The 27,500-nt window shown below is 44.0% G+C and overlaps 2 protein-coding genes across 3 annotated transcripts in view; one reads left to right on the top strand and one right to left on the bottom strand.

Moving 5' to 3' along the window:
* kdrl (kinase insert domain receptor like) overlaps nucleotides 1-27,500 on the bottom strand; it is a 55,552-nt gene that overhangs the window by 9,944 nt on the left and 18,108 nt on the right. The window contains exons 12-25 of one of the 2 annotated variants that reach the window (XM_079744929.1): nucleotides 14,912-15,020; nucleotides 12,945-13,241; nucleotides 12,505-12,651; nucleotides 12,006-12,134; nucleotides 11,069-11,175; nucleotides 10,264-10,393; nucleotides 9,426-9,530; nucleotides 7,590-7,703; nucleotides 7,390-7,478; nucleotides 6,638-6,797; nucleotides 5,779-5,876; nucleotides 5,154-5,276; nucleotides 4,703-4,814; nucleotides 2,299-2,398 (exon numbers count right to left, since the gene is read on the bottom strand). In XM_079744929.1, coding sequence (XP_079601055.1) covers nucleotides 2,299-2,398; nucleotides 4,703-4,814; nucleotides 5,154-5,276; nucleotides 5,779-5,876; nucleotides 6,638-6,797; nucleotides 7,390-7,478; nucleotides 7,590-7,703; nucleotides 9,426-9,530; nucleotides 10,264-10,393; nucleotides 11,069-11,175; nucleotides 12,006-12,134; nucleotides 12,505-12,651; nucleotides 12,945-13,241; nucleotides 14,912-15,020 — 1,820 coding nt within the window. The remainder of the gene's footprint in view (nucleotides 1-2,298; nucleotides 2,399-4,702; nucleotides 4,815-5,153; nucleotides 5,277-5,778; nucleotides 5,877-6,637; nucleotides 6,798-7,389; nucleotides 7,479-7,589; nucleotides 7,704-9,425; nucleotides 9,531-10,263; nucleotides 10,394-11,068; nucleotides 11,176-12,005; nucleotides 12,135-12,504; nucleotides 12,652-12,944; nucleotides 13,242-14,911; nucleotides 15,021-27,500) is intronic. The other variant, XM_079744930.1, reaches the window with a different exon arrangement.
* On the top strand, nucleotides 21,572-26,781 carry LOC307081549 (uncharacterized protein; the record flags this gene model as incomplete). Its single annotated transcript, XM_079744802.1, has 10 exons — nucleotides 21,572-22,160; nucleotides 23,128-23,246; nucleotides 23,345-23,767; nucleotides 23,856-24,093; nucleotides 24,250-24,405; nucleotides 25,106-25,323; nucleotides 25,429-25,582; nucleotides 25,659-25,768; nucleotides 26,146-26,285; nucleotides 26,757-26,781. The coding sequence occupies exons 1-10, from the start codon at nucleotides 22,121-22,123 to the stop codon at nucleotides 26,779-26,781; spliced, it is 1,623 nt and encodes a 540-aa protein (XP_079600928.1). The 5' UTR covers nucleotides 21,572-22,120.

Below are 27,500 nucleotides of genomic sequence, written 5' to 3'. Positions count from 1 at the left end.
CAATCAACAGCCCCCTTGGCCAGGAGGCCTGGGCCAGGGGGTCCGGTCCGAGAGGGTCTCAAGTCCTCCTCCACTGTCGTGGTGTAATGTAGACCGTGCCCCCCCCCCCCTTCCGAAACACAGGCTGCGTTGCTGACAAGCTGTCAGCGTGTCTGCCCTTGTGGGACGCAGGGTCATAATAATAGGCGGTTCCGCGGCGGGGAGGGCCTCGTCTTCTCCCATTGGATGATATTAGAAGGTGGACGAGCAGAGATTGACAGGTGTTGTTTGAACAGAACCCCCTGAGTCAGTGAGGGATCCCAATCCTCCACCTTCTCCAGAACGCTGAATGAGATCCAGCATGGTTTCAGATTTGTCTCTGTATAAATAAAGCTGATTGGCCGCGTACCCGGGCTCGGGTTTCATCGTATGTGGGCCGCGGCGTCTCTGACACTCTGGATGGAAGCGCGATAAGGAGCAGACGGAGCGAGGCAGGCGTCTCCATCTGTGTCCGTGTTCAGGGTGTTCAGTGCTCAGGGTTCTGGCTGGGTTGGTTGGAGGAGGCTGCTGTGGGCCCCCCGGGGGGGGCGGTGATCCTGACCCTAATGAGTGTATTTCCAGCCAGGTGGACGTGCTCCTCTAACAGAGACAGGATATCAAGAACATAACCACCAGCCCCCCCCCACACACACACACACACACACACACACACGTCACACACACACACACACACACACACACACAAACACACACACGGCAAGGAGATGAAGTAGAGGAAAAGGGAGGGAGAGGGGCATATTTATTCTTGCACAATTTAAACCACATTTCCTGCCTCGCTGTATAATTAGAATTAATTGTCTAGGTCCCACATTTTGGGGGGTTTTCAGGGGGAAACAGAGGATCTGGCGGGGGGGGGGGGGGGGGGCTGGGGAGCGACTCAATGTGCTGACATCACAAAGGGTCTCGGGAATTTACTCGGCCGCACCGACGGTCCTTGAGAAATGTCGTGGGTGATTCCTCGGCCGCTCGTCGGGCCCAGATGTGCGGCTCGGCAGATGTGCAGCTGCGGGGTCACATTCCTGATGAGCTGGTGTGCCTGCCGGTGAAGATTTACCGCTCAGCGCCGACTGGGACCAGTTCACTGTCTCTAAAACAAAGGGGCCCCGCAGGGCCGGGGTCAAGCGGATGCAGCAGGATGAACCCGGGCTTACCGGGGCCCGCCGTCCACTCCCGGGAGGAGGACCGGAAGAGAGGGAGAGGGGGATGACCGCTATCGTCTCAGGAAGGTTCAGAGGGTCTTATCTGGGCTCCTAACCGAAGACAGGTGCCCTGGTCCAGGGTCTGATGCGTGGCGCGTCAGACCGCTCTAATCTCTGAGTTTGTGTCTTCACTCTGTAAATCAGAGTGAAACGTTACAGAAGGGGAACGTGGGCTCTTGGCTCCAGTGGATCGCGAGGGCTGGTGGTGGTGTTTTTTTCAAAGCCACGGTCTGGACTGTATTTTCTGGTCCTCTTCAATTAATGTCTTCTTTTGCTTGGTTTATTTTTAATGCCGTGTTTTTCGTTCTTGTCTCAAGCCGTTTGGCCGAAAAGTGTATCGCACAGCGCAAGAACGGCAACTGTCCTTTTGAAAAGAGCGCACAGACAATATGAAACAGACTTCGTAGACATAGAAATATTGAAGCTGCAAATCGAGTAAATCAGGGTGAGAAGCGAGAGCACAGCTGTTTTGTAATCGTGACCCTAGGCTGAGACACAGCATACTGGCCCTTGTTCTGACCTCCTGATTAAACAAGCTCGGCTCTCCTACTGTCTGGTCATGTCACAAACTGTACCATTCTGAGGTGGAAGCAGTCATGCCTCTCACCGCTATTTATCATCTCGGGGAGCGCTACCTCTGGCTCAAAAGACACAGTAGAATACAGGGAGGCCCTAGTTCTCCGGGCCTGCGGTGCTTTTATTCCAGCCCAGTCGTGGCCTTTTGTTGGGGGAGGGTTGTAAGTTACGGGCTGCATCAGCGTCAGTCACAAAATGGATCTCAGCAGAAGAAAGCAGCCGACTCCAGGTCCAATCAGAAGCTAACGTTTCCCCCGTGGATTCCTTCAGAGGCCAGGATACCCATGACTCTTATCGCACGCTGGCGGCCTTCCAGTAGTATGGGAGATGGAAAGCAGATACTTCTGCCTCCCCTGTCCAAGTCAATACAGAGCTCTTTTGTACAATAAATTTTGTGTTCTTTGTAATCTTAAGAGGTCTCCACAAATGATGCCACAAAACCACAACCACAACCACAACCGTATGGAGCGACCTGAAAGCTTACATTTCCGAGGAAGAGTATTCGGGGGCTCTCATCCTGGTTCCATCCTTAAGCCTGCAGCAAAACTCCTCATCGATCTGGAGGCCTGGGTAGGGAGAGGCACCTGGAGGAGGGATGAGGAGGATGGCACAGAAGGTCATTCAGAGGTTACCAGGAACTCAGAGGGGGAGTGGGCAGGGCCAATGCTGCTAATTGATCCTTCCCCTTAGCCGCCAAAAGTGTCCAGGTGCCATTGACCAGGATTTGAAAGTCGAGTATCTTTCAGAGGCTAGGCGGGATCATCAGTTGCTTGACTACCAGGCCAAAAGTCATGGGCCTCTCACTCCCATTACTGTGAGATCCTAGCTGCAGTTAATTTGCAACCTCGCTGTGAAAATATCAGTTTGCCCAACTCAATGCCAGGCCTCCAGACATTTAACAAAACAGAAAATTAGGTTTTGAATCAAATCATTGACGTTTTACTTTTTTTTTTGGGGGGGGGGGGGCAGGGGAGTAGAACAATCTTGGAAAATGAATTGGCTGTTAGTTTGGTTTTTAGTTTTATTAAGACCAACAGTCTTGCAGTAAGCCATGTTTCATCTGATATTACATTCTGTTAGTTTTGGGCAGCATTGCTGCGGCCGTGTAATCCCTTACATTTCCTGACTCATGAAATCCTATTTCCATGTGATCGCTGCAAATCCATTGCATAGTACAAATAGCCTAAGCCTCTCATTTTATTACCATAGAAATTACCTATATGTTGTTGATGAAAACAAAATGTCCTCTCAGTTTCCTTAGCATAACAGAAAATTATTATCATAAACGTACAGGCGAATCCTCGCATGTCAAATGTGATTACCCGGAGTAGGTCAGGATTTGGCTCAAATTTTCTCATCCCAAACCTGAACTTCAAATCGCTGATTTTAAATGCACAGTTCAAAGTGTGAGGGCAACCTGTACCAAAGCTACTTTGAAATTCGGGAAAAACGTTCGACCTCCAAGCACAACCAGATTGCAGGATTCTTGACTCTTTATTGGCCCATTTCTTTGTAATTTCAATCTTGATTTATCTCCTTTTGGACCAGTAAACTGCCCAGATGTGTAAGTGTAAATGAGAGCTGGTAAGAGTGTGAATCTGTTATGTAATGTGTGTGAGAGAGAGACATAGAGAGAGAGAGAGAGAGAGAGAGAGAGAGAGAGAGAGAGAGAGAGAGAGGAAATAGAGAGATAGGCTAGAAGAGAAAGAAGAGAAGGAGAAAGAGATTGTGTTTGTTTGAGAAGCGAAAATAGAGAGAAAAAGAGAGAGGCTAAGAACCAAAGGGAGAGTTGTTTTTTCTCTCAAACAAAATGTGATTTAACACGCTTCTTTTGATGTATAGTGGCTAGGATGCCGCGTGGCAAGGATTCAACGCCGGGGCATGACCAAATGTACAGTGCTCTGCCTCAAAGTCCAGTTTCTTTTCATTCTCTTTAATTACACTAGATGTCTTTCATCGCTACCTGAGGCTACAGCTATATACAGTACAGAGGCAAAACATTTCAGTGTTGCCATTGAACTGCATGGCATGAAATGCAGTTGCACAGCAGGGACGCTCGGTTTACATTGATCTGCGCTTCGCCTACAGCTCATTGTCATCAGCAGCTGGGGTAAAGAGAGGGACAGTTCAATCAGCACCTAATGGAAGGAACCCTTTCTTTCTTAATGTCCCCTGCCTGGCCTAAAACTCACGGGTTGAACTTTGCTAATGTTGCACGTAAATTGTTTTCTTTAGCTGACACTGCAAGGCCCTCCTCCCCTGCACACACACACAAACACACACACACACACACACACACACAAATTCAAACAGACACATGCACATATTCACACACACACACCCACACACACACACACACACACACACACACACACACACATACACACACACACACATAAACAAACACACACACACACACACACACACACACAAACACACACACACACACATATGCACACGCACACACACACACACAAACCGTGATCCCGGAGGAGCCATTATGCAGCAATAGCAGACAGCTTCTAACCGCTGCATATGGAGAGGCTCAGCTGCCCTGGGCACCAACGCTAGCTTGACTCGGCTCGCTAAGTAACATAAACCCAGAAATTGAGAGCCGCAAATAGTTGGCATCTTGGCAGGGTTGTGCAACAGGAACGGCGGGATAATAAAAACAAACTAAACAAGTCTCTAGAGGGCTTCCTGTTAATTTTCTTCGAAAGCGGTGACAAAAAATGCACTTGTAAAACTTTTACGCAAGAACTGACTTCCACAGTTATTAAAACTGTGCCTTTACATTTCGATGGTGTGTTGTGGTTCCCGGTCTCAGGGAATCCAATGGGACAGGTTCATGATAATACAGCCAGTAGTGTGAACACAATGACACTCACCAAGAGAGAATATCTCCCACATGAGAACCCCGAAGGACCACACGTCACTCTGGGTGGTGTAGATCTTGTCGAAAATGGCTTCTGGTGCCATCCATTTGAGGGGCAGTCTAGCCTGTGTACACACATCAACCAACCGATTCATTCACACGGAAATACGGCAGTCATCAACTGCAATTTTTCCTTTTCCTCATCTGAGAATATTGAGATGTTGCATTTTTATTTTATGTTGGTATCATCATTTCTTCCCTGAAAAAACACACTGAACCACTCTAGCTCAGATGTCCAGACACTGCATTAATCACTCAGTGTTTCATGCTTTATATTTTTGGTTTCATGCATTGCCACAATTTCATATTTGAGTAACTCCAGAATTTAACTGTCATCCAGATTGAAAGCCTTTTGGACCACAGACATTTTAATCATCAGTTTAATCACAGAAGAGACCACTCACGTCTCCTTTGCGCACGTAGTCGGGATCTTTGTACACATCTCGCGCCAGTCCGAAGTCGCATATTTTCACCACATTGTTCTCCAAGAGCAAGATGTTCCGTGCCGCCAAGTCTCGGTGGATGCACTGGAGTGGAGAGGAGCGTGGCGAAACAAATAAATAAAGGAACCGGCTCTAACGACTCCAATGGGAAATTAATACGAACATGAGGTCACGTTTCTATTTTTTCTCTCTTTCTGCACATACTTCCCTTCCCAATGGCACTCTTTCCGCTGTAGTAAACACATGGTGTACTAATTTAGCCTTACCAGAGGCTGAGCGTGGCTCTGTGTCTAGGCCAAGGAATGCTCTCTCTCTCTCTTATAATGGGGGTCTATCTACAACAACAAGTTCATTCACTAATGCTCCCCATCCGCCCACACCACATTTATGAATGACCTGAGGAGCGTATCAGCTCTGGACTGAGCCACGGCCATCTTGATGTTAAAACTCACTCACCCCCAGCAAAACCAATATTTCCCCCACAGATGCAAATCAAAGCAGAATTCATGTGCTACATCGTGTGAAGCCTGTGCACTGTTTCAAGATAAATCCATTTTTTGATAAAGTTTGCTTGTGTCAACAATACCTTGCGCGAGGCTAGGAACTCCATGCCCTTCGCGACTTGAAAGCTGTAGCAGATCAAATCCTCCAGCGTCAACACGCGCTTATATAAATCTTCGGACTCTGGGGGAGCGGAAAGAATGTGGGAAAATCATACATTTTTCATACAGTACGCATGTACAACACATGGCGTTCAAATCGATCGGGTGGCGGCGATGAGGAAGTATGGAGGGTGCAGGAGGGTGACATGTAACGGCAAGAGCACTCCGACACGACTCTCCTGAAGGAGAGAGAGAAGCCTGAAGGAGACTCAGTATCCCACCTCTGTCACGTACGCCCCTCAACCCCTTCCACCCCCGCAGCATTGTCTTAACTTCCTTTACACACCGGAGATAAAACAACAAGGCCCGCTCCTCATGAGCTCTGCAGTGAAGCGCTTATGATGACGATAATGATGATGTCGATGGCGTGAGGTGGGGCGGGATGGGGTAGGTTTGGGTTCTGAGTAGCATCCTCCATCAGACGGTAGGGGGTTCATCCACCCGCCCACCTGAGTAAACAGCCAATCAAACCAGAAACAACACGACGTGGTAGGACGACACGGCCGACACCCCCCCCCCCCCTTCACACACCGCCCGAGCCCTTGGGCACGTCGGGGAAAAACAGACAAAACAGCAAAGTCCTGGACAGGAAGTAAACAGAGGTCTTGCAGGGACCCGGCGGGGGGGGACAGGAGCCTCGCCGCAGCAGAGGCGGCTATTGTACTGCGGAACAGGAGGAGGAAACGTCTCATCCGACATGAGAAAACAACCGAGGGAGGGTCCCCGAGAGGAAGACGCGGGGGGGGGGGGAGGGGAAGGAAGAGCTGCTTGGCCGGCTCGTACCTTCTTCCTCTTCCTCTGAGTCACAGTAGCTCTTGTCTTCGATGAAGCCCGAGCTGGCCGAGCTGCCCGTGCTCGCCACGCTCTCCAGGCGGCGCTTCATCAGCTCGCTGAGCTCGCAGCCCGGCGACCCCAACCCGGACACCGCCTTGCCCTCCTGCCTCTGACACACACACGGCAGCAGACACACAGGCGCAGCACGCACACACAGGCACGCACACACAGGAGCGGACACAGAGGCGCCGGCACACACAGGCACACACGCACGCACACACAGGTGCAGACACACAGGCGCCGGCACTCACACACACACACACAAACACACAGGAATGGGCCACGCACAGACAGACAGACAGACAGACACAGACAGACACACACACACGCACTCACACACACACACACACACACACCCACACACACACACACACACACACACACACACAGGCACATCCTATTAGAACAAAAAAGGAGCTACTGCTTACATCCTGATTCAGTGAATCAAACTATTTTTAAACAACCTTTCACAGACTCATCCTCTTTTAAGATCCGATACAATAGGATCATTTTAGACAGGGTGAGGTAGGATAGGATAACATATAATAGGATAACACAAGATAAGATGACAAAAATAAAATGTGTGCTGTGCCATTATCCTTCATTAACAAAACTGTAAAATATATAACAAAAAAATTAAAATTAAATGTACAAATGATTGAAATAATGCAAGCCATGATTCTGAGCGTTCGACTCCTCACCTTGCAGACAACAAAGTCCCCTCTCCTGCTCCTCAGGTAGTTGGACAGGTTGCCGTACTTGCAGAACTCCACGATCATCATCAGTGGGCCTGTGGCGATGGGGACAGTCACGGTTACAATCAACCAATCTGATTAGCTGCCGGGGATGAACCTGCAGGAGGCGGGTCTCCGGGGAGCTCATGAGAAGGTGGCTGACTGACCTCCGGGCTTGGTGCATGCTCCCAGCAGGTTGACCACGTTGAGGTGGTGGCCGATGTGGATTAGGATCTTCAGCTCTGACATCAGGGCTTTGCGCTCGTTGGTTGTGGCTCCTCCTGTTTCAAACACAAAACACGAGTGGTTTGTACAGAGCAGCATAAAACACACATGACCGCCTTTGTTTTGGGGTGCCATTGAAATCAATCTGGAGACAGGGATCTATTTTTCACAATTAATTTAATTCTCATGCACGCTCTTTTAACGTTTTTTTAGAACCTCACTCGGGGGGAGATGGATGTTCATTTGAGTTAAATAAATCAGTTTGGCATTGGAGATAAATAGGAAACAGATTTCACTTGTATATTGTGGAGCTGTGAGATAGCACAGTCTTTCCATTAAAAAGAACACAGCACGCGAAAATGAAGCGTGGATTGTACGTTGATTAATGTTTAATATGTAGGATTTCCATTTTTTTTTCCTCTTGAGCTTGCAAGCGCACATTTCCCTTGGGTGCTTTATGATGTGTCTAGTTAAGGGGATGTCATTCCCAGTTCAAAGGTCAGTGCTTTCTCGATCCCCAGTATGAGCCATGTCTGCAAAGGCGACATAATCTCTCACTAACTCACAGTCAAGGCAAAGAAATCTCTGCTGCTTTTCATTAGGCCTGACCTAGAAGTACTGACCGCCTGACAGACCCTTCCTCTGTCTCTCAAACTGTTATTAATGTCATCCCCGGGACCCATATTTCTAGCCAGGAGTGATTTCTTGTTTCCTCTATGCACTGAGATCCTCGATTCCCACAACCCAAAGCACTTTCTCGCTCTCCCAAATATTAGGAGACATGTTTATTGCACAGTATATTTTGGTTATATGTACCTTCGTATATGATGTCATGTTATACCATGTTATGCTATATGATGGTGTATTATGTAACACAACAAAGTCTTGGTCCACTTCTGAACCCAAGGTGAATCACCAAGCACCAGCAGCTGGGCTTCTGGAATTGCTCACTTCGTTGTTCGACCCAATCCGGTTTCCATTTTGAAACAATAAAAACACACATTGTTGTGAATATTCAAGAGGGATTTTGGAAGCCGTTTGACAACAGGTCCCAGGAGTGTGTGTGTGTTTGTGTTGGATGGGGCGGGGGGGGGTTGTTGCAACTGACTGAACGTCCAGAAGAAACAAGGAGGGAAATTTGTTATCTTGTTATTGCTCTCACAATACGCACTTCACTCCTGAACTCTGAGTCACCTGCATTCACTGGACGCTGTTTGGAAGCCGTCTGTGATATCTGCATCCTCTCATCACATCCCCTCGTCAGAGCCAATCACGCCTCTCCCCTCGTCAGAGCCAATCACGCTCTCTCCATAGCAGTCGTTCGCATGCCTTGTTTTGAACCCATTTGCCACGCAAACATTAATTGCCAGCACATGTGAGGCTCAAGTTCATGGGACTCTATTGTGGGAGGGAAGAAAAAATACCAAACATAATCCCCACCCCCACCCCCCCCTCCCCCCCACCCCCCTCTCACACAAAAAAATAACGATGTCCATGACATGTACAGATATCTGTTGTGTGTTAGACCTTCCTGGCTTGGACAAAGGTTGCTTCTTCTCACTGTGGTTCACAATTAATCAGTGTGAAAACGTGTCCGAAAACATGATTGTTCTACAGCACCCTGTGTAGAGCTGAACATCCTATTGTTCATTCCTGTCTGTGGCTCTTGTTGAAACACCTAATCCAGTTTCCGTCATTTCTCAGACACCGTTTCAGATCTCATGTTTCAGGCAGCAGAACTGGTGTCGGCTAAAATGATTGAGACAGGACCACCGTACCTTTCAGCATCTTGACCGCCACCGTCTTGCAGGTGGAGAGCTTGTCGATCCCGAAGGCGGAGGCTTCCACCACCTTCCCAAAGGCCCCGTGGCCCAGGGTTTTACCTGGAGGAGGGAGGATGGATGATCTGGTGAGCATGGCCCCGTAAATCATTCTGGAGTTCTCTGGCTTGTTGGACGCTCCTCTGTTCTGGAGGTCCCCCGCAGCTTGCTGGGGCATTAACCACAAAGCTCTCTGCTCTCCAGGGGTGAAGGGGGTATGCATGTATGTGTGTGTGTGTGTGTGTTTGTGTGTGTGTGTGTGTGTGTGTTTTTGTGAGTGTGTGTGTGTGTGTGTGTGTGTGTGTGTGTGTGTGCGTGCATGCATGCATGTATGCATGTGTGTGTATGTGTGTGTGCATGTGGCTGCGTGTGTGTGTGTGTGTATATATGTATGTATGTATGATGCCCTTCCAGAGAGCATATCAAAAGGAAGTCGGCGGGTATGTAATTGTCGTCCCGTGCTTCATCTTCAAAAAGGCATAACACTTCTGTGATGTACTAATGGGATCTGAACCCATGCCACAGACTTCACAATTACACAAAAGCGGTACATTACGTATGTTTAACATAGATACAATCGATTCAATGTGGTTTGAATCAAACACATTGAAATGGATACGCAATGAAATTGAATTTCTCTCAGAAGTTGCAGACAGACTTGCAGGGATTTGGTTGAAGGGTTGGATCCTCCTCAAGCCTTTCTTTCTTCTCCGGCGCGGCCCTTTGAGGCTGTGACTGTGATGAAGGGGGGGTACACATGAAACAGACCCATGGGGGGGCGGCGAAGGGGGCTCACCTAGTCTCAGGCGGTCTCGGGGGAACTCCCACTTGCTGCTGTCGTACTGGAGGAGTTCGTCCTGCTCATCCAGGGGGTACTTATCGGGATCGATGATGATGGACGGGCCCATCTTGTAGTGGGATGGCTGCTGGGGAGACACACGAACACCACCATGAATTCCATCAGGAGAAATATATGTTGACTACAATGAGGTGAACCTTTAGTTCATTTAAGTAAGGTTCTCATCGTGTTTCTGTGTTAACACTTTTTTTCTCTTTAGAAAAAAAATCATACTGCTGCACTAGGCTATACTCTGACCAGTACACCCCCACTTCAGTCATTTTGAAGTGATTTGTTGCAGCGGTTCAAAATGTCCCCCTAACCCCAATGCCCACCCCCGCCATCCTCTCCACCACCTGCTAGTGTGTTAGTGTCCCACCACTTCCTGTGTGTCTCGTCCTATTTGTCTAAATGAATCAAAGCCTGGGGAATGTGATCCTCCCAGCATGTTGTGTCCCATTCAGGGTCTTACAGTATGCATAAACATGAACCCGACCCCCTGTTGGATATCTTCAGGAAATGTGGAAATCATAAACACTTGCTAAATTTAACCCTCCAATAAAGGCTGCATTCCCCTGCTGCAAGCGAGTCACAGCCTTCATTCCACCCGGGCTTTTCCTTTAGTGTGGCCTTTTCTTTTTTTTTGGGAAGAATCTCAATGTTGCTAAAAATGGCTCCGCAGTGACGAGGACGATTTGAAAGGAGGCATGCAGAACCAGCTGTGGCTGGATGCAGCTGCAAATCCAGATGTGCAGGTGCTCACCTTTCGCAGCTTGCGGATGAAGAGGATGAGCATGATCCAGAGGAAGGTGGCGGCAGCTCCCGTGCACACCAAGATGATTACCTCCACGTTGGCCCGGCCGTCCTCACCTGAAGTGGGGCACAACACACTGACGCTCAGCCTCCAGGATGTCCTCACTTCTTTAGTTTTTCTTTATATGTATATATTTCATATTATTAGAAAACGGCTTGTGTCGCTATGGCAAGTTTGGCAGAAGGAATATGATTGAAAAGGGGGTGAATTAAACACCATACAGTGTTTTTATCACTTTCTTTTAGAACTATGTTAGGGCAAAAGGCGGTGTGATTGTTTCTTCCCAAATATTTTCCAAATGTTATATATACACACTGAAAGCAGAAACACACTTAAATGTTTATTCCCCATTGGTTTTGGAGATGCATACCGAACATGTTTTCCTCCTCAGTGCTATTTTCCATTCACATTTTTTGTTAACTAGGCATGCTAATCTAAATGCGGAACACAGAGAATAACGAAGCGACTGCTACTACGTTGACCAGCAGGGGTCTTGAAGCGCACTATTCATATCTCCTTTGTCCTCTATTTCCTTTTCTCCTATTCTTTCGTGTCAACATCAGCCTTGTGTCCTGTCAGTGTATCATTTTTTCAGTCCGTTGAAACTTACCAAAATCATAAGGCTGAAAAAATACACTTTACAGTTTTAGTTTTTGCAAAGTACATTCTCCCTCGTGAGAATGTCCTTCTGAGTATGGAAAAACATTGGTCCACTTAATTGCATTAACATGGTCTGTTTCTCTACTCTAATCTTGAATCAGAGATCAGGCTCACTCGCATACAGTACAGTTCATTGTTCCCTGACGTACAGTATACAGCACTACGGTTATTTAACACACGCCACATTACTTTAGCTCTTTTTTTGATCTTCCGACTGGCCACCTACCAGAAACCATGACGTCGGCGCTGGCTCTGATGCTTCCCTCTACATTGCTGGCCAGGCACTCGTATCGGCCCTCGTCCTCCTTCTTCACCCTCTCGATGGTCAGGACCCCGCTCTCCCCCAGGGTGATACCTGCAGACCACATGGTCACATACAGAGGGTCAGATATCATCTGTGGGAGTCAGATACTGTGACACAGATACTGTGTTGTAATCCGTGTGGCCAGATTGGGCCAGATTTCCCGCCCAATCTGGCCCAATCTGGCCCAATCTGGCAACACTGGTTGTACTAGGATCATTAGAATTGGTTGAATTTACTTTGATGTAATCTATTAAACTTAATGTATTGACCATAACGATTTAATAGCAATAACGATTAACAAGCCAATAAAAGTAAAATGTCATTTTTACATTAACATTAACAATCTCAAAAGGCAACAATCCATTTCCATTATACATGACTTTAGGTCTGATCATAGTTCGACGAGAACAGCAGTGTTTACCTGGCCCTTCCTGCACCTGGATGTTGTTCTTGAACCAGGTGATCAGCGGCTTGGGGACCCCCGACACCCGGCAGTCCAGAGTCAGCGTGCTGCTGCTGTTCACCTCCTGATTGGTTAGATTCTGACTCAGCCACGGCCGCTTCCTCCCTGCAACACAACACACATAAGCTCCTTCTTTCAGCCGCTCTTTCCAAAATCCAGTTCTCCTGCAAATTGTGCTTAGTATGTCTCATAGAATCTATTGGAGATTTTACAGTTGTAATCAACTCCAAAAAACGCATTCAGTACAGTATACATCAGCCTTTTCAACTCACCCGGAGCGGGTATCCAAATGAACACAACAATAACACAAATCTACAGCCAAAACAATTCCTGGCACCAAAAGCCCTGCCTTGAGCGGTGGCCGTGCTCCCTGAGCGAGGCCCCCGGGGTCTGCTTACCGTCCACGTTGAGCACGAAGGTCTTGTGCGTGGACTTGTTGTTGAAGTGGTTGTGGGCACCGCAGCGGTACGCCAGCGGTGCGCTGTTCCGGGACACGTTGCGCAGGGTGAGCGCCAGGGAGATGGAGTAAGGGTCCAGCCGGAGCGGGGACACGTCCGCGGTCACCGTGCGGTTCTGGGGGTCGAACCACTGCAGCTCAGAGTAGAGGTAGCGCGTGGCCCGGCAGGTCAGCGTGATGTCCTCTCCCTCGATGGCTGTCTGGGGCTCGATGAGCATGTGGTCGGGGTGATCTATGGCTACGCGGGGAGGAGTTAATGCATGAGTAGTGAGTGGAAATGAATGAGTCTGGACTTTTTAACGCTGTGGTTGTTTACTGTTAATGCTAATGTGCAATTATTATGAATAATCTTCCTATTCATAGTAATTGTCCTATTTTATCTTCCTATTTATAAGAGATTGTAAAGTATTTTTTTATAAGACTTTGGTCAATAATGAACTAATCATTAACAAAACATGAGTATAGATTGGTAGGTGATTAATAACTGCTCAGCCTACAAGCCAATACACTGTATTGTTCCAACTGGTAGGCTGATCTATCCATAATACATTTTGGTGGAAAATCCTACTTATGATTTCACGAGAGGGTCAATTTTGACATGGCTTGTAATGGCTAATCAACATCACATCTGTTGTTCAACATTAACATAAAGCTTGTTAATCATCTACAATGTTGATTATTAATATTTTGTGAATGATTAGTTCATCATTAGCTCAACGCTTACAAATAATGGTGTTGTTACTAATTACTTCACCAATTAGTAAAGGCTTATAAATGACCGGCAAGTGTAACCAACATATACATAAATATGTATTGCATTTGACGGCGATCTCATGTCGTGCCGACTCCTCGCTGACTCCCGACCCTAACCCTACGACCGACTATTTAGGATCGCAGTCCTGAAGTCAAGAGCTGCTCGCCGCCAAGCCAGGAATGGCAAACGTGCGGTTGTTTCCTGTTTCATCACTGTTAATTGGAAGCACATTGCCGCTGGACGGCATCGCTGATGGCTGATGTGAACTCGACCAATCGGAGCGCAGCCGGAGCTGGCCCCCGGTGGAGACAGACTGTGCTTGTTTATTCAGAACGCTGGAAAGCATTCTGTGTTCCGTAAGAGAAGACAGCTGTTATTACAATTCTGTCCTCCTTTTTTCTCCAGCATTCCACCGTGCTCAGTCATCCCCACCTCTGGAATGGAGCAGAGTTAAGCTTTCTCTGAGGCATTCTCGCACACTTAAGGGGGGGGGGGGGCATGTTTAGTGCTCGGCGTCTTTCGTGCGACCCTAAACCTTAAACTCAAGGTCAACCCCGCTTTTCGTCCTTCTCATCCCTTAATCGGATACCGTGGAGCGCTTCAAGACGTAGCGCCGCGGTGCGCTAGGATGTTGACGTGACATAACTGCCACGATGGGTTGGCCTCATTCTAGGAAACACTTGGAGGTTCTTCCATTCACATAAAAAGTAACTTTCTTAGGATCAGCTTCACAGGGAGAGAAAGGAATGGGCTGCTGGAATAGGAGTTTTAAATGTATTCGCACAACGTTGTTTTTTTTACATGAGCGCGTGTCATTAGAAGCTGCCATATGGCCCACGATATATTTTTTCTCTCTGGCGAACTCAGGCGCTGCTGCTACGATGGGAGATGGTTTCAATTAATGACCCCCTTCGGTCTCTTTATTACACGGCGCAATCTGCACATTCTTGCTCGGCTCTTGCAATTCATTACAGTGCATATGTGTAGGGTCAACGCAATGTGAACGAGTCTGATGTATGGTTGCATACGCCTGCCCATAAAAACAGAGTGCGGCAGTTGTTCTTGTCAGCTCTAACCAAGCTTTGGCTTTAAGAGGGAAACGTGAGGTTTTAAGCCATTGTATGCTCTCTTTCTCCTCCAAATGAGTCACCTACCGTCCACGTAGAAGGGCATCCTCCACGTGATTGAGGCCACCTCGTTCTCGGCTCTGCAGGTGTAGCAGCCGGTGACGTTGGCCCTTCCCACCACCAGTGTCCCCACGGTCTAAACGGAATGAAAAGGACCATTCTGAGTGTTCAACGCAGCACAGATGAACCAATACAAACACCAAGGTTTGTGCTGTGATTGCAGCATTGCGACTGTTAGTGGAAGGTTTCTCCTGTTGTAAGTTGTGCAGTGAATGGTGCTCCAGGGCAAGGTGTGAGGGGTCTGGTGTATGGCTGCCCTGTGTTCTAACATCCCAGTGCGCCACATTAACAGAAGAATACTTCTGGCCTTTTTGCAAACCCACTTTGTCTCCCTAAACTCCTGCCACACAGACTCGAAGACCAGGTCGCATGCTATTTCCTGGAGCCCACTGGCCGTGCCACACTCTGTTCTGTCATTGCGCTCAGCCTAACACATTTCCAATGGCTCAAGCAGACATAACCATTTATAAGGTTTTCGGGCTGTGGCCAGATCGCACGGGGCTGTCTTTTGTATGCAAAGCGACATCTGTTTTCAGTGCACAGCTACATCAAAGGCACCGAATGCTGTGTGTGCATTGTCCCACCGTTTTCGCCGGCCAAGGACTTTCCTCAGTTTTCTTCAGCTCATTGTGCTTACCTTCAAAAGCCAGTCAGTTAAGCCATTCGACTCTTTAAACGATTCCAACAACCCCACCGCTGGCATGACACACTGCCTCCACTCACGAGAAGGAGCGTGTTGGAAAGTGCAGATGTTGCTACTTCAATCATGTTGTCCACTCTGTGTTGTTATGACATTTGTCACGGCACTGACAGCGCAGCGGTGAGGTGTAGTGTTACGGCCATTACTCACCACCGTGTAACCTGAGAGCCAAGCGCTCATTTGCAACAAGTGCACGCGGTCCCTGAGTGGTGCCCTGACCAGGCCCGCTGTGCACGGTGACCCCCGGGGTCTTTGCCCACCCCCACAATCGTCAAAACCACCACAGCAGCCAAGCCCACAATTGAATTCAATAGCTATCTTGACCCAAGCGGGTCCCCTCCTTTTCTCCACTAAACATCACTGGGAGGAGCCCCCCAACCCCACCCCACACACCCCCACCCCGCCCCTCTGAGTCCAGGCTGGACCACTTTCTGATTCATGGGCCGCCGGGATTTATGAGAGCTGACAGAGAGGAATTCACTCTTTACCAAACGCTCTGCTTTTAACCCGGTCCATGTTGTCATTGACCCCCAGCGTTCACCCTCATAAAGCACCCACGTTTGGGCGACGACAGCTCGTAGCGGCCCGCTCCCTATTCACGTCAATCAAAGTTCGGGGTCGAATCCCTGATTGTGTCAGGGACCAAATCCCGATCACTAGTTTTGTGCACCTTTTGAAGGATTCTGAAGTCCTTTAACTCAAAGCATCTAGAGGGGTGAATCACACGTGTGATATCAATCACAGCTCGGATCCTGGCAACCAAACCAGTGCGACTTTAGCGTAGAGTTCCCGGCCAGCTCATATGATTGTTCAGTAATTCCGTAAGCTGTCGTCTTCGGGGTGGATAGCCGAGGATTTATGCCACAGTTTGACCCGCTCTGCTGAAGGTGTGGCGGGCCGGTGTGGGGTTCTCTCACCTCATCCTATGGATCGACTTTTGGCAGGGCGGCAGTGGAGGTCTGCTCCTCGTTATGGCAAGGGGATAAGTGGCTGGAGAAACAACCTCCCTCAGGAAATTCTCAGTAAGGTCTCTGCAGTCCCTGGCTTACAGAATGCCAGGGATTTACACTGCAAATAATCTGGCACTTGCCAAGATTTTAAATCTTATAATTAGACATCATAGATAATTTGCCTTGTTTTAAAAGTTATTTACTTATTTTAAGTTAGTCATTTTACAGTATAATCTTAAATTGAGTACAAAATGTCTTTTATATCTGGTTTAGTCTAGGAATCTTAAAGCGGATTGAATAACTCTTAAAATCAGCTAAATTAGTTCTAAACTTGTTTCAAGATTCAGTGATTCTTAAATCAAGCAACTTGAATGTTGCTTGATTTAAGAATCACATAAAAGTCATTAATGACTGTCTTCAAACATGTTGAAACAAAGAGAAACTATACAACATGATACAATTACACATTTTAGATGCAACAGATGTTCAACAATGATCCTAATCTGGTGTTTAAAATATTGAGATAGCTGATTCTGTATATTATTTAAATTTTTTGTCGGTTTTTCACATGTGCTATGATATTTTATATAGTATGTCGGAGACCTAAAAGCAGGCTGCCCCCCCTTTTTGATCAAACCCTTTATGGCAAAGTAGTTGTGTATCAGAGCAAAGGTCATGGGGTCACCACCATTGTCATTAGGGTTCATCATCTAGGGGTCATTATTGAAATAATTGAGATGAAAGCTATATTTTAAATACATTAACAGAGTTTGAACTGATGGTGGTAGAAGAGAGATCATGGGGTCAATAAAATGAATAGGACTCAACCTTTGTGTCATTAATGTGGCAAGCAATTTTACAAAGAATCAGATAAAAACTACTTAAGATACATAAAAGTTTGACCTGAAGGTGGTGCTAAAGCAAATGTCGTGAGGTCACCAAAATTCATTGGCTTCATCGCTTATAAGGACTTATTAATGTACACTGTGAATTTGAAAAAAACGAACAAACATGAAAGCTATGCCAGATATTGTTCTAACACGAAAACTGCGATGGTGCGGGAAAAAAACATTAAAAAAAACACGAAAAAATCCAGATGAAAGAAAACATTTTTATTTATATAAACGTGATAAAATTCACATCACATCATTTTAAGTTTTCCAGTGAAAATGAAAATTGTGATGCAAAAATGAACATTTTCTGCATCTGTCAGAGATAGTGTTACATTACCACACTGCTGACAATTTCTCACATAACCATGAAAAAAAAATTGTCAAACGTAAGGACTTCTTCAGCCCAATAAATAATTCTCTTCAGAACCAGCTGTTAACTCTTAACACTGCAATAACATATGAGTGTGGTTTTGAAAAAAATAAAAAAGGAAATACATTTTGAGAACATGGGACCATTAAATTGTTTGTGAAAAACAGATACACATCAGCTATACTGACACCGATTAATAGCATTTTTTTTGTTGACAGCTGAGATCAGTAGATCATCCAATACACATGTGCATCCCTAATCCGGCTGATGTCTATTGGCAATGATATCACAAATACTGTATTTTATTTGCACAAACTCACTTTCTCTGAAACTAACAGAAAAGTATGAAGTGTAATCAATGAGCTCATGTACAAATTCTGTAGCCTGGGCAAGAGTGGGAACTGCCACTTCATAAGCCAATAATTCTTGATTAAAATTCAAAGTTTCATAGCGCTGGAACTCAAAAGCAACAACTGTGGAATCAATCAGAAAGATATCCTTAATCAGTCCAAACACTGGGAGAATGTCATTCACATCAGCAATAATCATAGACTTCCCACTGATGTACTTATTGCCATTGAGGATAAACCATTTCACTGAGACAATAGACTGCATGACATCTAATCCCAAAAAATCGGTGACTTTTCTCTTAACATATTCAGTATTTGTAACAGCTGATACAGGCCCTGATTCTCTTTCATTTGCAAAAATTGGATGCTCAAAACCTATGTCATTCTGACAACATTCAAGAAACTGATTGTGGTTTGCTAGTGATTTACACACATTTTTGAAATTTAACTTAGAGGCCCATCGCTTAAAATAGGAATGCTTTGCCTCAAAGCGAATGCACAAACTCCTTATTAAAGGACCAAGGGATATGATTTGACTAGGAAGATGCAACATGTAATGCTGCTTGGGTATCACATTTGCTTCAGGGAAAAGTTGTTTGAACTGATACAGGTGTTGCTCAATCATACTTTTGAGCAACAATACAGTTTGTAAAGAAATAGTGGGAGCCAGGACTATTTGTACTATCTCAATTAACTTCATAATGAATTGAACGTACTCATTGTCCACACCACTCAAAAGAAAAGGTAATATTTTTAAAAGTATAAACATCTGCCCACAAGTCTGTTTCAATTTGTTGTCATTAGCTGCTAGAGTGGTGACACTGATAGGACAAGGTTTGTCCTGTATATCAAGAGGTGAGTAAGGAAAGTTTTTAATGGCTGCGTTAAACTCATGTAAATCTATTTTTTCCGAAGAGAATAAGGTGTTTTAATACAAGCTTAACCTCCATTGGTGCGACACCTTCGAAAATAACATGCATCATGTCCTGGGGAGTTTGTTTGATCAGATCAAATGCAGGAACATCTACTAGTCTGCTTCTTCTGTTAATTCCATAAGTGGTTTTGAGGGACCCTTTCAAGACATCTGTGCTTGCTTTGTCTATTTCAAGACACTGACTGATGTGGTTCTCCATAGTTCTTTCAACAAAACTATTCTCGTCAAAAAAACTTTGCATATCCTCAAAGTCACATTCACAGTGTCTACATTTACTATGAACAAAACCAACCCCCTCCTTAAAGCCAGCAAGCTCGTGTTGGGCAAGTGTGTCTCCACATACGGCTATCACAGCACCAAACAACTCAGTTTCACCATTTTGTGTTTCAATCATGACACCATTGTAAAGCTGTGTCAGATCCTCAAGAATTCTATTTAGTACAACATCAACACCACTCTCCGAAATATCTTTTGCATTTGCAATAGCAAGGAGTCGTATCGAAGCCAACTTAGACCTAAATTTTGGATCAATATTACCTAAACTATAATAAAACATGAGCAATTTATTTGCAGAAGCATAGGACCCCAAGGGATTACATATTTGGATTTCATCTGTGTATAGTATTATTTGCAATGCATTCGGCCTTTGAGAATATAAAGGGTGAGAGGTAAAGAGGGCCCCATCACTAAAATCATAGAAGAATCCCTCTCTGCTCCTTTGTGGTAAAGTGTTCAACATGGTAAAGATTCTGGAATTGGTCAATAATTGCTTTAGACTTTGAATTAGGGGAATATAGTAAAACACTTTGTTTCTTATGGACATGACCCGTGAACGACCTCGCTTTACCCAACAAATCTTCTGGGACACTACAACTTCCTCTGGGTCAACTGGATTGAATAGTTCCCGAATGGCCCTATTCTGTCCATATGCAGTTGTGGAGAAAGGATCTGTGAACGTATCAAACGTGGCCAAAGCCGCATCTTGAAGCCGAGTGGTCGCGTCGGAATTCTCTTCAAACACCCTTCTCATTCTCTCTCTCAGCGTACCTAGGAGAACAGCTTGGTATTGTTGCACCCCTGAGATGACATTGTTGACGGTTCTCTGTGAAAATATTTGAAATTTATATTATTGTTTCCTGCACTATGAATCCATCCAATAAGTCCACAATATACAACTAAAGGCCATGACATAAACTATGTTTGTCTCAAAAATCACCTCACCTATGATCAGTTCATCTCATACCATCCATACACCCAACCACAGCTTGTGGAAGTTTATATTCAGTTTCTTTCAAGAATTGATAATTTTGTCAATGTAAACGTATGGGCACCGAACATATTTAGAAATTGTTCTAAAGTTGCAATTTACATCCTGTAGACGTTCATTTTTCAAAAAAAAAAAAATACTCTCAGCCAGAGGCATGACGTGACTCGCTCAGCAGGAAATATGTTCGGTGCCCATATGTTAACATTGATAAATGATAGATTCTTGAACAAAAGTGAATTCAAACTTCCACATGCTGTTGTTGGGTGTATGCATGGTATGAGATTAACTGATCATAGGTGATGATCAGTAGTCACTTACCTGTGACAAGTGGCATTCTTCACGGACACTGACGGCAAAAGCTGCAGCAGATCTGGCAATATCAGGTTCTTCCTTTGGAGAATAATAAGAAGCATTTTTTTCATAATCTAGGACACCAATTATTATGTACATTTATATTTTTATATACACATTTATATACAATTATTATGTTTGACTTAAACCAAAGCCGTTTGTTTTAACTTAGTGTAAAAAAGAAAAGATGAATAAAATAGTCAAAAATAATATTTACAAGATCATTTGGGTGACTCCAAATTTTAAATAAATCAATGATTTTTTTGGAAAGAGTCCCATTCTCTGCAGACACTATCTGTTATTACATTTTTTTGTGTACTTCTTTGTGTAACTGTTATAATCCAAAATGTTGCTGTTTTCTATTCCATTTTGTGTTGCCTTTGCTCTGCACTTTGTAGCATTCAAAATTAATTTAGAAATAGCAAAATCAGCTAGAATTAATTTACTTAGGCAACAGAGGTCAAAATACATTGTAATGTTAAGTTAGTTTGACACTTACGGGGACAAGCCAGTCAACAACCTGAGGCTGCAGTGTTTCATGCTGAGATGGGTCAGGCGGTATTTCAGTGCTGGTAGCTGCAGACAGAGGTAGTACAGGCCGTGTTTCCGCAGCGCTGGCTATTGCATCAGTGATACTGTTGGAAAAAACCGCCAGACCAAAGTTCTGCAACCCCAAAGAGTGGGATGTGGGGTTCGCTCTCCATCCGCTTGGCGGGCACGCAGTCGTCAAATACAGAGGGTGCGTCCGTTTAATATGGCAAAAGAACGAGTTGTAAACTCTGAAGTCCTGGTCACAGCCATCAATTCCACAGTAAACCCAAAAGTCCGGACTACGACTGTGAACTGCATTTATGTGGCTAAGGAGCACCTTTACAGTTAAAGCAACAAAGACCACACATATCATGCATCTCCACGCCATGATGAATTCTCTGCACGCTTTCGTCAACTTCTTCTTCGTTTTGTTTCTTGGCGGTTGGCAAACACTTCTTCTTCTCTCATGTTTAACGGCGGATGCATGATGGGAAGGATCAGGTATTTATTTTTCTAATTACTATTTTTATACTAAATTACATACATTTAAATTAACAGATTTTAAGGCTCAATGCGGTATTTTAAAACGTAGTTTTAATATTGTATGCATTTTTTGTATTTTCTGCGCATGCTCAGTTCATGATGTCAGTCATTTGCGCCTACAGCGGTTGAGGCGATTTCCGGCTGTTTCCCGCTTTGAAAGAAAAGGCTGGTAAACTTGTGGTTCAACCCTTCAACTTAAGAAAAGAAAACCATTAGCTTCCTCTGGCCGCGTATTTTTTCAGGTAAGGGTGCGTGGAAAGCGAGCCGGAGAGCTCTGGTAACCCAACATGGACGAGTTCGAGGACACCATATTGTCGGTTTTGGAAGGTAAATCATTTTTTTCATTCATGTTAACTAATTAGCTGAGCAACATTAGCATCTGTATTTTTCTGTATCTTTGAAAGGGAGATTGTTGATGTAAATTAACAACTAGTAACTACATTTTTCATATAAATTGTAGTGCACGTGTACACGTGCAACGGTTTGTAAATCCTAACCGTTTAGGAAAAATGAATTAAACGAAACCCCTTTTTTTTTTATTAAAGTTTGAAATGTGTTCTTGAGACACGCATTCATCAGTTTTACATATAAAAACTATTTTGGGATGATACAAGCTAGTCTTTAGAATCTTTGTGTGTGTGTGTGTGTGTGTGTGTGTGTCAGACACGCTACAGACACAAGCGCGCACACACACTAACAGGGAGTCGCCGTCGGGCCCTAGTCACAGCCAGGGAACGTGATGAGCGATAGCCTAAAGATTCCAGTTTCCCAGTTGACATGACTGAAGTAAAACGCACAAACTTTATATCACCTGTTCAACATGCTTAAACATTGGAATGTAGTAAGCCATAGGCTATATTCAGTGTGTGTGTTAGTGTACACAAGCGTAGTTCATGTCAACTGTGTGTTTACTGGCGAACGTGTGTAATGATGTCACGGTTACCTTGTTCACGAAAACATTTCCTATATTAGCCTTTACAATGTGATGGAGTGAAATACAAAGTGGAATTAGTTCCAATACATCAAGGACAACATATGGCTAAATCAAGTTTATTAAAGACATTAACTTGTCTTGCCTTTTGGGATAGGTGTCTAAATGAGACAGACATTAAATTATTTTTGACTGATTGGCAATCAGCAAATGAGATGTTTAGAACTTTAGTAACAACCAGGTGCTTCATTTCACCGACAACCATACAAACGTATGTATATGTGCGCATAACATGCAACTCATCATGTGACTGGAAGCTGGAAAATGTCTCATCTGAAATTAGATATGTTTTATCAATTACAGCCGCCAGCATTGATGAGGAGGTTTTGAAAACCCTTAGCCGGGATGACCTGAAAGATCTTTTTCCTGGCCCAGAGAATTTTCTCAGAAGAAAGAAGCTTTGGGATTTTATCAATCAAAAGGTACATACACATGGGATGGGATTTACTGTACAAATGTTCTCAAGTGATCAATGCTCTTAATTGTATTTTTTTTTATTTATCCCCAACAATTGTAATAGTGTGAAGGAACTACTGACCAAGATGCCAGCGCGTGTGGAAGTGAAAGTTGGATTTTACCCTCAATTAGTGCCATCCCAACATGCCAGCCTCATGCTTCCACTCCCATATCCAAAACTGCTGCCAAAACATTGAAAATGCCAGACCCACCAGAGTATGTGTTGTACACAGATTCAGAGTTGGATATGGTGCGTAGTCGGTACTTTGCATTGCTCCGCATTGGAAAAGAAAATGACTGTAAGCTGTCTAAGGAGCTCTGCTGCAGACTCATCCGGAACACAATCACCAGCATGGTTGCAATCCTGCGTGCTAGTCCCATGGGAGAAGAAGTAAAATACCCCTCCAAAGTTGAGATGAGAGCAATGGCACAGAAGATCGTCAACTATTACCCCATGTTATGTGATGCTAACACTAATATGCCATATGTAAGTAATGTTTTTTTCTCTCTCTTTAAAAAAAAACATCTATGAGTGGGATCCAAAACAGCAACTTAAACATTTGTTTTTACCACAGGTTACCATCTTCACCAAAATGCACAAGAGACTTCAAAATATGAGGTCCCCAAGGAAGAGGCAAGGCTCCATGCCGCAACGAGGCTCGGCCAAGAAGACTCTGTTCAGGTCGACAGGGACAAATGGTGACATAAGCTGTGATGCAACTGGTGAGACAAGCAGCGACCCAAGTGGATCCAGGGCTGACGCCATACTATTTGAGAGCAACGATGACCTCAGCGAGGACAACTCCAGAGCAGGTATGTTCTTAAAGTTGGACAAAGTAAAAGTGTGCAGTCACTGTACTGGTTTCTGTACATCCATAAAAAACGGATTGAGACTGCATTAATGTGCTTCCCTGTTAGTTTTCAAATACTTAGATTTTAATTTTTTTAAATTATTTTTCCCACAAAAAGCTTCCCTACTCCAGCTACCCTCCGGTGTGCAAAGGAAGCCCAACAATAGCAACCTGGCTTCACCGCTATCACCCACATTATCCAGGACTGTGACAGCTTCACCAACAACATCCAGGACTGTGACAGCTTCATCAACTACATTTGCAGAGGATGATGGTAAGCCCGCCTTCACCCTTTCAGACTGCTATCTATGATAGATCTTGATTTACAGATTAGATTAAATTACTTTCAAAAATATATCCATCGGCTCACAGTCATCGGCTACATTGATGCTAACAATTTTAAACAAATTACTTTTTGGCCTAACTGAACTTGATTTGACCCATTATTTTACAAACAAGCATTTCAACATGCATTGAACCTAAGTTGTGCATCATTGTGCTGTGCATGTATTTTATATTAGGGCTAATGAAATTAATAAAGTAAATTTAAAATTTCTGTACATTTTTAATACTTCATTAGGAAATTGCTTTACTCAAGCTTCTATTGCCTTTAACACTTGAGTTTGGTAGAAATATTACTTCTGAAATCTAGTGGGGGTACTATTTACAGATACAAATAGATAAAGATACTTTTAAAAATAAAGCAGTATGATAAAAGACGATGTGTAAGAAAATGAATAGAAAACAGATTCTAATAATCCATTCTCAAGTCCAGTTAATGGTTACAGATTTGGAAGTTCTCCAGTGTTTTATTGCTATGCCTAATACTGACTGCTACAATTACTTTCTACTATAATTGTTTTGTAATTTAATCATATAAATGAACTTTGATTGACCTTCTCTGATGTCAGTGTAGTGTTTACTTTAAAATGTCTTTGTCTGACTCTCCCTTTTTCCTGTGTTATCAATTTTAGCACGCAAAGACAGTCTGAAGATGCAGGCAAGGCACTACCGAACTTTGAGCAACATGTACAAGAAGCCCAATGCAAGACCCAACTTCAGTGATGTAGCTCAAATATTGGACCTTGAGTGTCAGGCCAGACGGGCTTTCATTGATGCAGATGTTGCAAGGGAAGAAGACCGACCCAAAAAAATCTTTGAGGCATACCCATGTTTTAAAGACATTCAAAATGTACGTTTCCCAACTACTTTGGCATGAATGATTTGCTTTTGTCTGTCTGCCGCCTTTTTTTAAGCTTGGTCAGTGTTTGAATAACTAAGCACAATTTTGTCCCAGGCAATGGATGAGCTGCGCCGCATCGTTGATAGCACCAACCGCAAATACACAGAGGAAATGAAAGGGAGATGGGCAGACTTTTGTGCTAAGGTGCAGTTCTATGGCGTGTGGAAGAAAGCCCTGAAACCACCTTTCCCCTTGGATGTACGTGGAGGTAAGTTGCTGTTCTATATCAAATGTGTCGTCTATGTTCAAACCATTCCATTCAATTCTATTTCTTTGCTCCATAGTGGATTTCTCTATCGCCCTCTTCAATGCACTCCCATTACTTTTCCCCTCCCCAACTCCACCACCAAAGCGGCTTGGAAAGGCCAGTGAGGCTCTCCTTCATATCCTCAAGGTGAGAATTATGTTGCCACTTTAATGTTTCCTTCATTTACTCACATTGTTTTGCATGTTCACACCTAACAAGGGCTACTTAAAACTTCAGTGTAACTAGAGATTAAATACAATTATTCATGCTCACAGTTTGTTTATTTCGTAAATTTAAAATTTCAACAAAGTTCAGTCCTCAACTTGAAGTAATTCATTTTAGTTTCCTCTGTTTCGACATACATCAGTTTGAGCAATCTGTTGATATTGCACTTGATGCCATTCATTTGTTGCAGCGTGATCAGTTAATCAGTGACCGTGTTCAGTGAACATAGTCTTTTAAGCAGTTTTGATGCACAGCATGTTCATACTCTCCACCATATTGTCCTTATGGTTCTGTTCTAGCCTGGCGAGGACCCTGGGCTCTACCTGGAGAAGCGGCCTCTCTCCTCCCCGGTGCTGCTTTTTGATGGAACGACCTGCATCGTTGCCGTGGGAAACATGCCAGTCTGCAACCTCCCCCAGGGGGATTTTTGGGAAGGAATGTTGGTGTTAATGGCATACTACTACACTTTGCACTTGACATACCCCAAATGTATTGCAACCATCCTCTCTGTCATTCAGACCGTGGTAATTCGTGATGCCATCCACGATCAAGACGCCACTGGTGCATATAAAAAAGCAATAGATGAATGGAACTCGTTCATTGAAAAATAGGTGAATGGTGAGAAGGATTTTGTCGGGTCAGTTGTTTTGCTTTTTGTTTGCTGGGTCCTAGCTTGTTTTGTTCATAACTTGGTTAGCACTTGGTTAGAGTCCTACATTTATTTTCCTAAAAAATAGATGTAGTAGAGGTCCCACACATCCTTTAAAGTTTTTTGTTTTTGTATTTTACGACATAACATTGCATTGTCAAATCGTTGTTGTTTGTGTTCAAAAAATGACTTGATTGTGTTTGATGTTATGATGATGGAACCCTGACAGTGTTCCAATAAATGTGGATTTTCATCATGCAGTCCTGGCTGTGGTTTCAGTCAGTGAAGATGTGTAGTCTAGGAATAAGGACAGGTTTTAAGGTTTTGGGTCTATTTTTAAGCTGTATTTAGTTTCATTCTAGGATGAGGCAACTTGTATCAAGATACAGCTTAATCATACTATACTTAAACTGAGTCTTTTCAACTTAAAATATAATTTTTTTCAATGTTTTTAATCTGTAATTTGCTACAATTAAGGGTGGGGGGGAGAATTATTTGCTTATATTTAGTATATTTCCCTTATTATTGGACTGTATTAAGTTCAATTTCAAGTATATTAATCTAAAAAACAAGCATTCTCATCTTATTTTTAGCAGCGTATTTGCTTATATTTAGTATATTTCCCTTATTATTGGGCTGTATTAAGTTCAATTTCAAGTATTTTAATCTAAAAACAAGCATTTTCATCTTATTTTCAACACTGTATTTGCTTATATTTAGTATATTTCCCTTATTATTGGGCTTATTAAGTTCAATTTCAAGTAAATTAATCTAAAACTAAGCATTTTCATCTTATTTTTAACTTTTTGAAAACTACTTATTTCTAGATTTTAAAATCTTATTTCAAGATTTCTTATCAAGTAAAATTAACTTGCTGCATGGACAGATAATTTCACTAGTTTTAAGTAGATTCTCCTCAAATTTAGTGCTTATATCTTATATTCAGTCTACCCTTTTTTGCAGTGTACATGCCAATGTTCCGCAAACTGAGACGCCTGTTTTGAA

Source organism: Pollachius pollachius (assembly GCF_949987615.1).
Source record: "Pollachius pollachius genome assembly, chromosome: 10".
NCBI lineage: Eukaryota > Metazoa > Chordata > Actinopteri > Gadiformes > Gadidae > Pollachius > Pollachius pollachius.
The sequence above is the reverse complement of the archived record's forward strand: the minus strand, read 5'-3'. Positions and strand labels throughout refer to the sequence as shown.